The following is an 18,699-nucleotide window of genomic DNA, read 5'->3' as shown; positions in this document are numbered from 1 at the left end:
TTTTTTTTCCAGGAGTTGGGCGGGAGAGTGTGCTGTTAAAGGGAGACGAGGTAGCCTTGGAGACCACAGAAACATCCTGCGCAAACATGACAATCAAGGTAAGGGATTCTTTCTCTAGTCGGGTTCTCAAAGTGCATCGTTAGAGGAAAGTGAACCTATGGCAGACTTCTAGGGGCAGAATGAGCGCATCCTGTCTACCCTGCTGGTGCTCTTTCTCCACTCCACACATCAGATTTCCTGAAATTTGGGATCTTCGATTAGGAAACCACAGATTCCAAGATGTGATTTCCAGTGCGCCTGTTGTAGGCTCTCCAGTGACTATCTATCTATACATAGGTTCTCTGCAAGTGGTAACCCCGTGGACACAGTGAAACAAAATCTGAAAATTCTGAGCTGAGAAGCCAAGCCCCACTGTGCATTGTGAGGAAAGGTCAGAGAGACATAAAGTAGCTTTGATCTTGACTCAAGATTTCCACTGATGTCAGTGGGAAGGCAGCACATGGCCCGCTCCAGCTAGAACACTAATGGCCGAAGGTTTACAAAATGAGTCATCTGGAAATCAACCTAATTGTCACTGTGCAAATTAAATGCATGAATTTGTAATCTGCCTAGATTAAAGAATTTGTAGCAAAATTTATCAGACTCAACCACTTTCCCTTTATCACTGTATAAGACACAAAGGACCATCCCCTTCTCCTAGATTTCTGTTTGTTTTAGTTAAGAAAGGCTGGGGCTGGGAGGGCTTTCTAATATTTTTTGCTTGAATGATTAGAACTTAAATATAGGCCACTTACACTTTTTTTTTCTTGAAAAACAAAAAGTAATGTCATATGGCGATATAACTAGAAATATTTCACTCCTGTGTTTATTAGTACAAAGGATGACATCTTCCTTTGTAATGTGAAGGCTGAATTTATGTTATCTATGTTAAACATGTTAGAGAAAGCAAACACTATCACAGTGAGAGTAAATGAAATACCGGATAGTTGCTCAATTGGTCAAAAAAGTCACCTCATCTAAAGAGTCACTATCCAGTGCTAAAAGTTCGTTTGCTTGTCATTATAGTTAGCGGAATTAGCCAGACAATATAAACTGCCATTATGTATTGGTGTTTTACTGGCTGTTATTACAAAGACTGAGAGGTCTGAGACTGTGACCACACTGGATAGCAGGGATGGATACTGAGAGTAAAACTTAATGGATTTAGATATGCTATTTTGGAATGTGTCAGCATTTTAAGAATGAGTCTCTGAGGTGTTGCTAGTATAGCTGTACATGTAGTGCAGACATTTAAAAGATCAGAAAGACTGGAGTTTGTTTTATAAAAGCAAATGGCATATTCTAATAGAAGTAAATCTTCCCATTTTATATGGTTGCTACTTCATCAGTCTACTTACTCATCCTTGGTACCAGGATCTTGGCTGAAGTTTTATTTGGGTCTAGCTGGTTTAGATGTCATTCTTAATCTCTCTTTATTTTCTCCTTTGGTAAATAACTATGAATGTTTTTACAACAGAGGGTCTTTATAGTTCACAGGAACTGAACGCTCTCTGAGGAATGAACACTGGTACTCTGAAAAGTTAAGCAAAATAGGAGTATATTTAAATACACCAATGGACTAAGAATATTATTAAGTCCTCTATTAATGTGAGTCTCTTCTCATTGAATTTGTGAAGCTTTTAGCGTAGATATAACTTAGGGAAATGCTTCTGTTTAGGTCCTCTTTAGGTTTCCCAGTCATGTAGTAGCCATTGCTGTGTTCCTTTGGTATCATGAAGGTTCCCACCCCATACTGCTTTATATATCCATCCTGTCCTTATATTCATCTTAAAGTACTACTTTTCCTGTGTCTGTAAGTACCTAATATTCATTAATTGGCTACAGACTTATCATCATATATTCATATATCTACAGCTATTCCTGTTTCTAATAGCTACTTCACATATCCTTGCAATATCAGCTATTCCTGCCTTTTGCCCTGGGAAAACAAAAGATTCTGTTAAAACATCAACTACATTAAAGCTTGATTCATTGATACTTCCCCCTGGGGGAATATCGGCAAAAAGCACTCAAATAGTTTGGTTTCCTCCATATTGTTCTTCTTGTGAGAAATGTCTCTATCTTAGTGCTTAGAAATTTTCTGAAAAGGTGCAAAATTGTTTTGCAATATCATGATTGTCTGCATGTGGTTTTATCAACTGATGTCGCCTTTTAATACCATGTTTTATTCTGAAAGACAAAGTCATGCTTCTAAAAATATACACGACTCAGATGTGTGATTTCATAACAATGTGTTCATAAAACAAACTTCTGTCATTCTGAGAAACATTGAACTAAGAGCATTTATATTCAAAATACCCTCTAAATTCATTGACGTAGGTAGGGGCATCATATGGGCCTGCTCAACAATTTAAAAGCATTCAGAATAGGTTGAACTGTGAACCCTTTCTCCCCTAAACTAGGTACATCCAAATCCTCAACCCTGACTCACTGTGAATACGACGTTATTTGGAAGAAGGGTGTCTAATATAGCCAATTTAAGAATCTCAGGATGAAATTATCCTGGTTTAACCAGGAAGGGCCTAAGTCCAATGGCACATATCCTCCTAAGAGACAGAAGAAAAGGAAACGCACATGGAGAGGAAGGCCATGTGAAGAGAAATGGGCAGAGGCTGGAGTTTTATGCAGGCCCAAGCCAAAGAATACAGGGAGCCCCTGAAAGCTGAAAAAAGCAAGAAAGGATTTTCCCCTAGAGCTTTCAGGGCAAGTGTAGCTCTGCTGATACTTTGATTTGGGATTTCTGGTCTCCCACATTGTGAGAAACAAATTTCTGTTGTTTTAAGCTACCAAGTTTGTGGCAATATGTTATGGTAGCTCTAGAAAATGAATACACTCAGATCTACCAAGAGCTGCACCACCTCTTCTTGAGTGCCAGTGCCATAGAGGCTGAAAACCAGTAGTATACACATTCCTTACTCTTTCCCTTAATAGCCTATGCCCACCTTTTAAGAGTTGTTTTTACCTGTTCTTGTTTTAAAAACACCCACTCATGTATTCCAACCTGTATCACTGTTCACTAGAAGAAAAGGGTAATCATATTATGGAATAGCTTCTATATTATATCTTATTCTGTTTTGTTGCTTGTCTAGACACTGATTTGTTTTTAAAGGTATGGATCAGTATTTTCTAAAACTAGCCTGACCATGAGACTCGCCTGCAGCAATGTGAAAATAAAACAAAAAAACAAAAAAACCAATGAAACTACTACTTCCCAGGCTTCTCCTTTCAAAATTCAGATTCAGAAGAACTGTGTTTGAGAATTAGCATTTTTAACAAGTGCTCCAGGTGACTTTTACAGTCAATTGGGGAAAATGTTGTCTTAGCATACCACTAAAGCACTATGGGGAGGAGGGAGGTCTCACACCAGCCCCCTTACCTGCCCCTTTACCCCCTGCCCCCACTGCTCCTGGCTCTCTGGTTGTCTGGCTCATCTGAGAAGGGACTTGGGGACTGCCCTGTTCAAACCCCTCTGATGACATTCCTTTTGAACACTAACCCTCAGACATCTCCTCTTGGCATTCCAGATTGCCTCATTTCTAGCCCTGTCTTCCCCTGTGTCTCTCTGTACCCATTCTTGCCCTCTCCACCCAGCCTACTTGTAGCCGGAGTGATCTTTTAGAAAGACCGGTCTGATGACATCCTCTGCTTAAAGCCCCTGCCATCCTTCCCGCTGCTCTGTGAGCTGAGATCAAACTCCTGTAGGTGCTGGGATTTTTAAACCACACAGCTTTTATTCACCGCTTCCTTGATCTTCCTCCTCTCCCTCCCTCTCCCCACTAGCCTGGTTAGCTCCTCTTTATAGTCCAGTCTTTGTCTCAAATATTATCTCTTCAAATAGCACCCTCTGACCAGGACTTTTGTTTCATGCTCTCACAGGACTCAGGACTTCTGCCTCTCAGACAGTCAGATAAATAACCACAGATTATATGTATCACTGTATTATATCCAGACTCCCTGCCAGATAGTAATTTCCGTAAGGGCAGGCATGCATCCCCAGCACCTAGCTGAGCATCTAGCACATCATGTGCAACTGTCAATATTTGTTGAATGAACAAATATGTGAATGAGCAGATGAAGACCAATCTTTACCTAGTCTGCAATTAAGCTGAACTGCTGGCGTCCCTCAAACGACTCCCCATCTTCTCCCCTGGGGTTCTTTTTCTTGCAGCTCTCTTCCTGCTGACCCTCCAAATGGCTCTTTCCTCAGTGTTTTGTTTTTCACTTGTTAGAGCCTCTGAATTAGAGTTCTTTTTTTTTTTAGAGTTCATTTTTGTACCATTCTTCTTGTTCTACACAACTTAATTGAGGTACATAATTTATATACCACAGAGTTCACATATTTAAGTGTAGAGTTCAATAATTTTTAATAGATTTACCAATGATTACCAAAATCCAGTTTTATAACATTTCATCACTCCAGTAAGATCCTCATGCCCTATTACAGTTAATCTTGGTTCCCAACCCAATCCCAAGTGAATAGCAACCTACTTTCTGTCTTTATAGATTTCTCTGCTCTGGATATTTCATGTAAATGGAGTCATATAACATGTGGTCTCTTGTGTGTCTGGCTTTTTTCACTCAGCATGGTGTTTTGGAAGTTCATCTATGTTATAGCCTCTATTAGCATGTCATTTCTTTTAGTTCTGAATAGTATTTCATTTAATGGATATTAACAGAGTTTTGCTTCTTAGTCTATTCACAAGTTGGTGGACATTTGACTTGTTTCTACTTTTAGCTATTATAAAGATACTGCTATAAATATTCACTCACAAGCCTTTGTGTGGACATATGTTTTCATTTGTTGTGGTTATGTACCTGTGAGTACCCTACAGGAATTGCAGGGTCACATGATAAATTTGTGCTTAACTTTTTGAAGAATTGCCAGATTGGTTTTTTGTTTTGCTTTATTTCGTTTTTAAGAAGTGTCCGAGAGTTGTCCAAAGTGCCTGCACAATTTTACACTCTCACCAGCAACGATGATGGTTCTAATTCTTCCACATCCTAGCCAACGCTTGGTATTGTCTGTGGTTTGATTGTAACCATCCTTGTGGGTGTAAAGCCAGTATTTCATTGTGGTTTTGATTTGCATTTCCCTGGTGCTAATGATCTGAGTATCTTTCCATGTCCATCTTTCCCCATTCCCTCCTTCTTCCAGCTCCAGGCAACCACTTCAGTGTTACATTTTTATATGTAACAGTACCAAGTTATCTTCTCAAAAGGAATTTAAATACATTCTGTTAATAGTAAAAAGTCAGTAAGATTGCTAATCCTCAACCTACTGTTTTAATATCCTCTGGAGAAGGCAAGCCGACAAACTTATATACATTTAAGAGTAGTTCCAAAATAAAGTGTTCCAAAATAAAGTTACTAGGAAGCTGCTACATGCTAGATTTTAAAAGAATTTGCTGGTCTCACAGTCTTCTTTCTTCTGGGGAGTGAGCTGCCCAGTGCCAACATCCCAGAAGTGCCAACATCTCGGCTTCGTTCAGCTGGGCTCATTGCTGGGAGCCACAAATTGCACCATTTAGTCCTGCATTGTTTTCTTGAACTTTGTTTATTTGATGACTGTTCAAAACTACCCCAATCCGTGTTAAAACTCCATCAACCTATGTTAACGAAATATCTCTTGGGTAGGAAGTATGTGATTCGGCTGCCACATTCATCAAATGTGTACACCAACTAAATCCCAAAAGCTGTCCTTCCCTTGCCCTCTTGTTCTGTATAAAGAGACTAATAACTAAATACTTGCAAAAAGGAGCCCAGAAAATTCTGGTGCCACAGAATTTTTCTCAGAAAGAAGCCTCGTACTTACATTGTTAGAGGAGAAACTGAGGCATACTAAAAATTTTAAGAGTTTATTTGAGCAAAACTCTACTCCAGTCGGGCAGACAGCAAACCAGTTGTCAGCAGAGCTCTACTGACAGGAGCTCTGGGAGAGAATTTTATACAGAAGAGGCAGAAGTAAAGCGAGGCAGTTATTGATTGACTCTAGCTTAAAGCTAATTGGTTCTTTGTGATTGGCTCTCCTTAGGGTTTTGATTCCATAGCCTCGAGGCATTTACAGGTGTCGATTTTAGTTTGCTTATGTAGGTGCCATAGCATTAGAGCCTCATCAGTCTATTGGCCTCCTTGTGTAATTAAATATTTAACAACATATATGGTATTTCTTACTTGTGCTTAGGCAAGAAACAAGATGAGTACCATTTGGGCAAGTTGGAGATTTTGGCTGTAAAACCATTTATTTGAAAGGGGCACATTTCCTAATCAGGGACATGGGAAAGCCACATAAAACAAGGATGTTGCTTCTCTACATGTAAAACTTATGGCTGGGAGAGAGATTGTTCTCCTGGAAGGGCAGATGTTCTCCGTTACAAAGGGGAAATGCATTTAGACTCTGGCAATGATGAATAGAGGCCACAGGTTACAGCTTTCTTTGGAAGTTGCTTTTAAAAAGGCATTTGGCTGAGGGCCTTTGGATGCCAGCAGTGTTGAGCCAGTTATCCTTTGTATTTGATGATGACAACACTGAGGGCTGTTTTGTGCAGGGACTCTGGACAAAAAGACACATTTGGAACCAGACGTCCTTTCTACATTGTGCATATATATTAAGATTGCTCTAAATTTCTTCCTAACCAAAAGGAATATTTTATTATAGATTTTTTTAATCCTTGAAACTAAAGTAGTGGATCTTGGAAGGGGTTGGCAGTGGGCAGTAATTTGTGGCTATATTTTCACAACACTCCTTTTTGAGAATCACTGTCTTGAATTTTTTTCAAATATGCATTTTGCATTATTGCAAGGTAATGGATGTGAAAGGCCCTGTTGTAAACTATAGTATGCTGCCTTAATATTGGTTATTATTCTCTCTATGCGTTACTCCCTATTTGACAAGGTGAAAGTCAGATAAATGAAGTCACAACTAATGACAGCTCTCGATTATCTACGTACAGGAATGTTCCTGGCAAATGGAAGAGCTCAGGAACATTCTTCTTTGCCATTTTACTTTTTCACCATGTTCTCTTGCCAGCAGTAATAGCTAATACTGGTTAAGCATTTGCTATGAGAGTACTGTGCTAGGCCCTTATGTGGGAAGGAGCTGTTATTAATCCCCTTTTACAGATATGGCACCTGCGTAAAGTAACTTGTCAAAGATCTCAGAGTGAAGGGCTGAACCCTGATAGAAGGATATTCTTTCACCATTCTATTTGGATGTTAATGAATGCAAATTAATTTTATGATTAGCTGAAGCAGGGGAGCTCCAAGGATGGGGAAGGAATAGCTTTGCCAGATAAAATACTGGAGACCCAGTTAAATTTGAATTTTAGATAAGCAATAAATAATTTTTGAGTCCTAGTATGTCCTAAATATTGCATGGGACCTAGTCAGAAATTGTTTATTGGTTACCTAAAATCTAAATTTAACTGAACAGCCTATATTTTAATTTGCTAAGTCTGGCAGCCCTAGGCTGGAGTGGTGTAACACAGGAGGGGAAGGGAATTGCTTAATGCATTTGATTATTGTGGTTTGAGATTATTTGTGGTTTTCGATTCTTTTAATAAAAAACTATTATTATGACTTTATTCATTTCATGATGACAATATACTAAGGTTTAAATCAGATAGATAAACAGTTTCAGTTCATGCAGTATACCGATGACTTACTAGTACTTCTTTCCTGATACACCTTTCCCCTAGAAATAAAGGCTTCTAAGCCTTACCCACGTCAAGATCTGTATTCACAAAGTGAAACGGTGGGAAACTCTGACCCATTTGTCTGTTTGTTCTGCTTCAATAAAAAACAAAAGCCAAACAAACAAAAAATTCCTTTTTCTCCATCTGGGCATGTTCTGATTTTTCTGAAGCCCACTCTAGGATTTTCCTTTTAGCTGCACCATCAGCGATGGCCTGGTTTCATTTTCTGCAGAAAGCGTCATCATCCTGATTTTGAAAATGTTGATGAAACATTCTTGTGCCTTTACCAATGCTATTACTTGGTAAAATTCCCCTCTCTCTGAGTGGTCATCTGCTAAAAGACATGACGCTAGCCTGGTTATTCCCAGCAAAAGTCCTGACACATTCACAGGTATTTCCTGAATACACTAGTGCATTTCCTCCCATGTACATTTCTAACGTTCCAATGGTGGGACCAACTAATGATGATGAAGCTCTGGAAATAGCCTCTGTCCATGTATACGTCAGAGCCCATTTGCAGATAGGCCTGTCTTCATGTGAAGGGTTCATTTGCAAGTAGCAAAGTCTACGGCTTCCCACAGACCTAAGGCAAGCAAGCCAAACACAGAACCCATTGGCAGAAACCATCAGTTTTTTGTGCTCTTGGAAAGTTGCCAATCCAGTTCCCACTTAGGCAGGGATTTGCCTGCCCAGTTAACTTATTAATAAATTAACATCGTTGTCCAGAAAGGTTTGGAATGGCCACAGGTTATTCCTAAAAAAACAAATTATTCATGTGGCTATTTACAATTGGCCTTGTCCTTCTGAAACAAGTTGGGTATCACAGAGCTGTCATACATCTTGAGTGTAATTAATGTCTGTTGGGCTAATAGGCAGAAAGATGTTGCTTCATTATATAAGTGCTTAAGAGTGTTTCAGTGAGCATCTCGTGTTCTTCTCAGTAAATTATCAAAGGCCTTCCTTTGCCATCTCTTTCTTCTGCCCATCCTCCAATGGCCTTCCTTCTTGCTTTTTCGTGTTGTAGTGAAACCGTGTAGTTAACATGGTGAAAATCATGACATACATGTAAGTTGCATGTAAAAAGAGAAAACATGCACAGACAAGATGATTGATCCATTGGCTAGGAGAACAGACTGCAAACACTAATAGGTTGACATACTAAGAGCTGGGTTGTTTAAATCTCCCTTGAGCTTCCTACTACTGCAACAATTTAGAAATGAGTCAGCAGAGATATGACATGTATTTTAGCTCAGCATTCTTATGTCTAGTTTTGAAAAGGAAAGATACCAGCTGCTGTAATCCCGGTTCCATCTCCCAAAGAGAGCTGGGCTAGCAGGCACGGGACTGGATCTTTCATCAGACTCTCCATCTGCTCATAGACTGTAAGTTTTAGTCTCGAACATGATGACTTTTCTAGTGAATTTCCATTTGCACAAATGAATAATGAGGATAGCATTTATTATAATATCTATTAAATAATACTTATTTATTCTAATTTATTGAGAACTTTCTGTGTATCAGGCATTGCCCTGGATGCTTAGGGTATTATATTATTTAATTCTTGCATAATTAAAGAATTAATAGAGATAGATACTATGAGTTAGATACTATGAGAATCTCCAATTTACAGAGGAAGAAAAGGGACAGAGAGTCTAACTTGTCCAAGGACACAGCCAAGCAGCTTCAGAGCCCAGATCGAATGAAAGAGCCCTAGATCTTAATGACCATGTCAGAGTGCTTCTCCTGACAGAACAAAATGATGGTGCTTGTATGAAAACATATAAAGTAGGTCTCACAGAACCTGATCAATAAGGGAGCTCTTATGTTTCATTTGTATTTGTTCTTCAAATGTAAAACTGGAGTTTACCAGGTGGGGTGAGATTAGATTTTCATCTTAAAGGTTGTTTTCTAGACTTGCCTTTGGGTCTTCATCCTGTGGATATTCTGATTACATTTTTCATTATCATTCTACTACAGTAATCCATGAATAAGATGAAACAGAACTGCCTCTTCAGTAAATGAGGGAAGCTGGGCCTACTGTGAATAAATAGATATTTCATTGAATTTGGAGAAATTCAGCATACAAATGTCCTGTAATTTTTATTAGGAGACCAGTATACCTACCATGCTTGCACTTCAGGCAGTTTTTTTAAAGATTGTGCTAATATGTCTGCATTTCTATTTTATACAGCATCTGTTGACTATTAGGTAAAAAAATCAATTTATTGGATATTGTGTTGTGTGTTCTTTTATGTGGTGTACCATATTGAAACAGGTTCAAATTGGGAGGGTGATTTTTCAAATTAATGTCAAATCCTTTAGCAGTTTTGAAAATAAAATCTTACTTAAGTTGAGAAATAGGCGAGCATTTATCCACTAAGTCATTATTTTTATTATTCTTAATATGCTTTAAATATGTTGGTTCTTGCAAATGAATATATGAACAAAACCCAAATATGAAAAAAATTTCCAAGTTTTTATTAAGTTTATTCCATGAGTGACTTAGGAAAATCCCTGTTTAGAGAAATGGCATTGCAAAAGAGGCAAAGAAGCTTTTTCTTCTTCAAATAAAAAATGCATCCTGTTTCTAAGAATTTTTCATCATATTTGACAAGTTTATTAAAATAGACTGTTTTCCTCCAAGCTGATTTTGTGAAACTTTATCGTGTAATAGTCTTGACCCACCTTCCTATTTTCTTCTCTCTCTCCCTGTTCTACCTCCCTTTCTCCTTCCTTCCATCTTCCCTCTCTACCTTCCTCCTTAGCTTCTTTTTTCTCTTGTTTCCTGCCTCCTCCCTGCCCCCTCCACCACTCCCTTTCTTTTTCCCAGCATCACTAAGGGCCAGGCACTTTATCACTTTACCTTCATTATTTCATTTAACATAACTGCTCCATGAGTTAGGTACCCTTACTTGCCCCTCTGTACATCAGGTGAAGCAGCTGATGCTCAGAGAAAGTAACTTTCCCAAGGTTGTGAAATCTGGGAGATTAGTCAGTGTCTGATCCTAGATCTGTAATAGTCCAGAGCCCTCAGTCTATTGCTTTCCATCCAGTAAGTTAGTATTTCTTTTATAATTGGGAAAACATTTTAATTATAATGTCTTGACAGGAAAATAGGTGTGATCCTCTAGGAGAAGGAATTAGTCAAGGACTGATCTGATCTAAGATGACTTTGGCTTTTTGGACTGGCCACAGGGAAGTTACAGAGCAGCAGACTGGCACAAATGAATAGTAACCAATAGCTGACACCTACTGAGAATCTAAGGCGTGACTGATGTGGGTTCTATGTCCTTTCTAAGCATTAGCTCATCCAATGCTCACCACAAACTCGATACTATATACTTGTGCCCATTTTAAAGACTAGGAAACTGAGGCACAGGGACTAAAGGAACCTGTGGAAGGTCCCACCTGGAATCAGTGCCTGGCTGCATGTGCTGCTAACCATAATGCCAGACCACCTCTTGCCTGTGATCTGCACCCTCCTCCTTTTCTCAGGAAATGCTGAGCCATTTATCTTCACAACCCACCATTCACTCGGAGCTCAGATTCTTAGCAAAGAAAAGACCACAGAGTATGTTTTCCCCATGGAGAGAATCAGTAACTTTCAGCCCACAGATTCGTTGCAAAAGTGACATGTCTGAAAGGAGCTGTGTTTGTGATTAAGAAGTTAAAGGGAGAAGAATGCCACAGATAATAGGAGAGAAAAAGGAAAGGCCTAGTGAATTCACCCATGGTAAATGTTAGAAATTTAAGGGAAATTTAAGGGTCAGTGTGATCCTTTCACATGAAATACTAAATTCTCCTTGGAAATTGCCTTATGGGAAAATCAAGGTTGTTTGGTGTTTGAAAAGTACAATTTTGTTCAGTGTTTGAAAAGTTCAAGAACTACTTTACCCAGTGTACTTTAAAAGGCAGTTTGGGTGAGTTTACTTTGATTTTTGAAAAGATACTTCCTAGTAACTTGATCAAAGGGGGATTTTTGAACTTGTTAAAAAGAAAAACTTACTGTAATGATTTATGATCAGAGTGTTGTTGGAGAGAATGACAGATGCTAAATCATCAGGTGATGGGGGATTTTATTGACAAAAGAGGACAATAGTCTGGAAGAAGCAGTAAGAACACCCATCCCACCTCCTGGCTCAGTGGTTCCAGGTGACAGAAACGGAGAACGCTCGATTTGGTTCACTGCCACATTGGCAGCACCTACGGTGGGGCCCTTGTACATGGTAGGATCTTAATGTGTGTGGAATGAATGAAAGATTGAATGATAAGGAATTCTAATTTTGGCAAGTGGAACCATTGGCGAGTGGTTTAGGAAGCTAACTCGGGTGCATAGTGAGAGGTGGGCAAGATGAGGGAGAAACCAGAGGCAGAGCAAGCTGTTAAGAAGCCACTGAAAAGCCTCTGATACTTTGATAAGCCCTCACCCATGCCAGCCACATAAAGCAAATACCTGATATAAACCAGCAGCAGCAGCCATCTAAGCACACAGTTCTCGTCTCAATGCTTGCTTATCTTATCTCAACCCGTCTATAAATTACTTAACAGTGCGCACTGTGCTTCTCGATGCCTCAGCCCTTCGCAGGAGTTCCAGACTGTTTGTGAACCCTGGCAGCTTTACTCCTTTATGTTACCTGTCTGGCTTCTGAAGTTATTTGAATTTGCTGAGCCTGCTTCTAAAATCAGCTGCGCGGTGGTCTAAAAAGACAAGGAAAGAAAGAGGGAGGGAGGAGGGAGGAAAGGAAGGAAAGAAGAGAAAGAAAGGAACACAGACAAGGAGGAGAGAGAGGGATAGGGAGCTATAAAGAAGGCAAAGGCATTTACTTGAAGAGGTAGAGAATCTGCACAGATAATATGGGTATTATGCTTCGGTTGACTCTGTCATAAGCTATTGTGGTTTCTGAAGCCATTTTCATTGGCGTGGTACCATCTCAACAGAAGCTTTCAATATCCTGTGGAAGCTACAAACAATCTCCATATTTAAATGACCTTAAAATTTAGTGGTAACCTTAAAATTAAGTAGTTAACTCTCTGTACATACATTTAAAATGCCTTCACAGTAGAGCCCATTGTCTTCAGTGAACTTAATACCAAGATAAGTAATTTAATACATTCAATATCATTGAAGGAAAAAGCCTGTTTTCTCATTGGATAATTCTCAATTTAAAACATTCTATGAATAGGCCAGCAGCAACTGCAAAGACTCCCTCTGCAATAATTAGAGTTATGAAAATATAAAATGTCAAGGTTTAGTCTTTTTTTCCCCCCTAATATTGCTGACAATCCTTCTTTCCATAAATTACCAGTCTGTACTTACAAGCTCTGAGTAAAACCCATGGGAATTACTGGGAAAATGTTAGAGTCCCATTTTCTAAAACCTAAAAAATAATTCCCTATCTTACCGAAAATTGAAAAGGAACTAAACTCCATGGGAACTGAAAGGTAGTTTTGCATTTAAAACATGGATCATGAATGTGAAGCAAATTCACTGAGTTTATTGAGCAAACACTGTCCTCCAGGATGCTGCACCGGGGGCACTGTTTGCCAGCATCCCATCTGTGAACAGAATGTGTACATTCCAAGTATATTCAGCATATTTTATGTTTTCAGTGTCATGCTTCAAGAGTACCATGTTTTACGCCATGTCTCCATGAGGACATGAATTCTGGAGTGTTTACCAGATTTTTTAAATGTTTCAGTTGTTAAAATTCTCAGTCAAGAAACAAAGAACTTGGCTTTGTTGTTGTTAACTACCAAAGTAACCCACAAGAACATTCCTGTCACTGGCACAGAAGCTTTGAGACCTTTGGGACTGAGGATATGGGATCCACAGTAGTGCTGGTCAGCCAGCTGCGCCTTCTAGCTTCCCTCCCCAGGGGGACTCTGTCCTCTGCGCTCTCACCCTTCCACCTGGCCTTTCTCCTCCACAGATAGGCTTTTTCCTCCATCCTTTCCAACACAGAGCTTCCCATGGTGCTGCTTTTTCATTGGTAATAGTAGTTTGGAATAGTGTATGACTTTCTTTTTCTAAGGGTACCATGAAAATGTATACCACACTGGGCATTCTGGATAATACAATGTCACTTTGTCAAGGTGGAGAAGGCACAGTCCAACTGCAACATGGGACAAAATGAAAACAATTAGATGGGCACATACTGCCTTTGGGTTGGGGGAAGTTTTGTTGGAGCTTTAAAAGGTCTTTTGAAAAAAGAATTGCAAGCGGCTGGGGTGAACATAATCTGGTCACCATTTCCTTGAGGTAAGAGGATTTGGCAAAGAGAGGCCCAGTGTGAGGATACAGGGAAAGGAAATAAATGTGGAGCAGGCAGGAAAGGAACTTACTGGGACACAGGAAGTCAGAGACCCTGGAAAGGAAGGGAAGGAAAGGCAGGCACCACAAACCAGGCCAAGAATGGGAGTAAACACAGCCCAAGAGCCAAGTGTTCTCATATGACACTGCCCGTATCTCTGTGTCTGCTTGCTTTCTCCTTCCCCTGCCTAAAGATCATTGCATCCACCCCAAGTGGTTCTCAAACCAGGCTCTGTAACAGAGTCATGTAAAAAGCTTAAACAAATACAGATTCCTGGGCCCCAGATCTTCTAGGGAAATGAATCCAGAATTTTTTGTTTTGTTTTCCAGCTGCTCTCAGTGTGAGCTAGCTTAGGAAACACCGATTTGCCAAGTCTTAAAAGCTGACCACTCCTGAGCACCCATGCCTGACCTTAGAGAAGAGATGATTTTGAAAAGAAGGCTTTTTAATCTGATAAAACACAAACTCTAAGTCAAAACAAAGATGATAGACTGACACATATCAGTCTTACACGTGTGCATTCACAAAGTTGATGGTTAAAACAGTCTCCGGATAGATCAGACCTTCTATGAAAAAGCCACATTATCTAGAGATGGCCTTTTTACCTTTAAAGAAGAATCGGAGATCAGAGGAGAAATGTCTTAGGTGGGAAATACATAAACATATGGATGAATAGAGTAAAACCACTATTTGAATCAGAAAGCAAGCAAATGATCTTCCTGAACCCTAAGACTAGTTGGTTGGCTATCCCAAGTCCTGCAACCTGCCGGGATAGATCTTTCCTTTTATATTTAAATTAAATTACTTGGGCCCCTACTGACAAAGTGTTTGAGGAAAGCTAGTACTAATCCCACTATTTTTATGGATTTTTAACTCAAGTGGGGTGGGTTTAGCTCTTCTGCTCACCTTCTTGTTTGGATTTCCTATTTTTGTCTGAATTCTTAATCTCACATCCATCTTGCCTGATATCCACCAGGTGCCATGTAAACCCCTTGCCTTTGGTTCTCCACATAAATGGTATTTTCAGAGGCCTAGGGGATTACCAGAAGTGCTTACATTACAGCATAGCACAGCAAACAATTCTAAAAGCATATGTTAAATACTCTCTTTCTTTGGCCTTCTCTGTGATCAGGAACTTGTTATTCACTGACTCTTCCCACCATCCTAATCTTTCATCTGACTCCATAGGTTTTATAAGCTTCTGAATTCCAAAAGGGAATTGGACTCGGACAATATATAAACATTTCTTACCTCAAAAGATATTACAAATTGTCTTCCAATTGATTAATATCAATTTCTATCCCCATCAACAGAGTACAGTCATTAAATTTTCATCATTTCCTCATCAATGATACATAATATTTGTGTTTTATGTATTTACCCATGTTATACAGAAAATATATTGTCCCACTATTTTCACTTGCATTTCTTTAATTATGAAGAGTTTGAGCATCATTTTATAAGTTCAATGACCAGTTATACTTATTTATCTATAAACTACTGTTTTTTTCTATTAGGTAGGTGGTGTTTTCAATTTTCTTACTGATTTGTAAGAACTCTTTGCATATTAGAAATAGTAACCAACATTATATATGTTGCAAATATTTTTCCCAGTTTATTTCTTCTCTTAGATTTTCAGTAGTGCATCTGGTCCCATGGGGATGCCCTTGGGATTGGAATTGTCCCTAACTTTCCAATGACCTTACCTGGTGCTTGGTGGGGAAGCCCCACAGAATGGATTATTGGTTTGATGTGGAACAACCTTTCTAGTGTTGGTTTTATTTGTTTTTCCTTCTTTTTCCTTTTTTTCCCCCCCTAGCAAACCTTTTTTCAGTAGGATGCAACATTTGAAGATTACACTCCTCTGATGCCTTTTGGTCTTTCTCCTTGCTAGGAGGAGGAAATGGCAAATCCTCTTTTATGATAAATCTTGGTCCTGCCTTTGTTTTACAGATTAGCTCGGTGAGGCATTCCTGAGGCTTCTTTTCAGCATCTACTTGTCTCTAAATCTGGGGACAGGGGGCTGTTGCTCAACCATTTTTTCTGGATTTGGTTCATTTTGCTCAGATTGGGGAGAGGGAAAGAAGAGACTTTGTCTATCTGTGTTTATGCTTATTCCTTTCCTAGCAACCTCTCCTTTACTTTTGGTGTCTCTCTAGTAAGTTCATTCTATTTCTTGGATTCCCCTGGAGGCCATACTGGCTCAGGGGCACAGTTTAAGGTGGGTGGGCCAGCAGCATGGCAGAGGCAAAATGAGCACAAATACACAGTTAGGCCATACTGAAAGAAATCCTGATCTCCCTTCTTGCCAAGCACAATTTCCATAGAAAGTTTTGTGTCCTAGATGGTGTAGGGCCTTTGGGAGCATTTAACATTTACATATCCCGGCCATGTTTTTTTCACAGAACTAGTAGCCTTTTATTTGCTTCAAATGTGCTTCTAATGTGCATCTAGGAGACTAAATATACTTCTTTCATAAAATGTTTTCCGCTCTAATAACAATTATAATATTAGGAGACCTGCGATGAACCCATAAACATACACTGGGTAATAAAGCCAGCCTTTCCCATTTCCAGTGTTTCTCACTTTCATGTTCCTTAGAATCACCTGGGAGCTGTTAAGACAATTTCCCTAGCCCTGTCCCCAGAGATTCTGACTTAGTAGGGAAAGGTGGAACTCAGGAATCTGCATTTTTAATAAGCAAAGAGGTGGTTCTGGTATCTGTGGTCCTTAATACTAACTTGGAGTACAGGTCAAGATACCACAACCTTGGTACTATTGACATTTGGGACACGATAATCCTTTATTGTTGGGGGCTGTTTTGTACACTTTGGGATGTTAGCAACACCCCTGGCTTCTATCCATTAGATGCCAATGACATTCACCCCACCCCCATCATGACGAAGATGTCTCTGGACATTGCCAAAATACCTGGGGGTGGGGTGTCAAATCACCCTTGATTGAGAACCACTGACCTAGGGGAAAATGTTGAAAATCGGTTTTACTTTCACGTGCAGATGTTCGTATCCTTGCATTGATCTCACTGAACAAATTAAATAAATATTTCTGAGCACCTGCAATGTACCAACTCTTTTATATTAAAAATGTTTATGTTACTCATGCCTACCTCTTTAATATCACATGGAAAGAAGGAAAATGTTCTTGTAAATTAATTTGTATGAAACACGCTTTTTTTCCCCCAAAATTTAATGTTTCCAGTAGTTTTCTGTAGGCTATACCAGGTCTTTGACATTAATAGTAATGAAAAGTCAATATTAATTACTATTTTAAAATTAAATTAATGTTAACATGGACACTGCTTTAGGGAAGAAGTAATTCGGAAGAAAGCTAGTGTGAATTGCTGTACTCTTTCTAACAATGAAACAAACTTGATTTGTAAACTTTACACTTATTCTAATTTAGGAACATGTGATGATGCACCTGGCATAAGACTATTCATAAAATCTCACCTCTGCTGTAATTTTAGAATTTTTCCTCGGAGAGTCTATGGTCCATATAAATAAGTAACTGTACCTAAACCTGCTCATTTCAGTGTTTTTCACATGATGGTAAAATGTTAAAAATAAATCACGATGTATATGGCACTCAGATATTTAAGTCCTTAAGTCAGGGAGGGACGAGAAGAGCTGAAAGGAAGGGAGGAAGGAAGGACAGAGGGACCGGGGGAGGAAGGGAGAGAGAGAGAGAGAGAGAGAGAGACAGGGAGAAAGGAAAGATGGACCGGAGAAAGGGAGAAAGAAAGAAACAGAGAAAAAAGAGATTGAGGCTGAAGCCCTGTAATCTCAGCCACAGGTCAGTAAATTCCACTGAAATTCAAGAGTGTGGGAGACAAACAGACAAAAAGGCTGGGGAAACAATTCCTAAATGCCAAGGAAAAGAAGCCTATTGACAGGTTCCCCGAGGAGAACCGCTGAAGTCTCTATTGTAGAGTGTCTCCCTCCCCTCCGTAAAGGTGTGAATAACACTCGAGACAGGAAAGAAGGCTTTTCTCCGCAGGGGGCTGTTTTTCACGTGTCATTAGCGAGGACAGGCTTTCTGGGCAGTGTCCGATGATATCATTTCTTTGTGTTGGAAATCAAAGATCTTTGTGGATAAAGAAGGAAAACCGGGAAAGACACAGCAGTTGCCTTTCCCTGCTGCGTTTGGCAAGAGGAATTCAGTCTCAGAAGAGGACCCAGGACCTTGGCCAGCGGTTCAGAAAGAAGCGGCGAAACCCAAAGGAGAGTTAGAGGCTCAAACTTGCAAAGCTGTAGGGAGAAACATTGAGAAAGAGGAAACCCTGATCATGCCTAGTAGAAAATTGAATTCAAGAAATTTGACTTTGTATTATTTTCCTCTGCAGAGAAGGTGAAGAGTAAGATAACTACTTGCTTCTTTAAAATGCCGTTTTCTGTTGGGGTGTTTGTGTGTACTCTCAGAATTTTTAGACAGTCCATTTTCAAGGCGTTATTAACATTACTTAAATATTCATGGTGGGGGAGGGACTACATACTGAAATTTCAGACTCAGGAGCGAGGGATGGCTGGCCACCCGCCTGATCGAGCCCCACCCTCTGTATCAGCTGCCTCTTTCTCCCCCGCGGCTTTAACACAGGCACCTTGACACCAGGTCACCGG

The 18,699-nt window shown here is 39.6% G+C and overlaps 1 protein-coding gene across 8 annotated transcripts in view; it reads left to right on the top strand.

Annotated features, from left to right (window-relative positions):
• Positions 1–18,699, top strand: part of PALM2AKAP2 (PALM2 and AKAP2 fusion) — a 416,273-nt gene that overhangs the window by 291,314 nt on the left and 106,260 nt on the right. For all 8 annotated transcript variants that reach the window (XM_036990572.2, XM_036990574.2, XM_036990581.2 and 5 more), the window contains one exon: positions 13–98. In XM_036990572.2, coding sequence (XP_036846467.2) covers positions 13–98 — 86 coding nt within the window. The remainder of the gene's footprint in view (positions 1–12; positions 99–18,699) is intronic.

This window comes from Manis javanica, chromosome 2 (genome assembly GCF_040802235.1).
Source record: "Manis javanica isolate MJ-LG chromosome 2, MJ_LKY, whole genome shotgun sequence".
Classification (NCBI taxonomy): Eukaryota; Metazoa; Chordata; class Mammalia; order Pholidota; family Manidae; genus Manis; species Manis javanica.
Note: the sequence above shows the minus strand (reverse complement) of the source record. Positions and strands in the feature narration are given on the sequence as shown.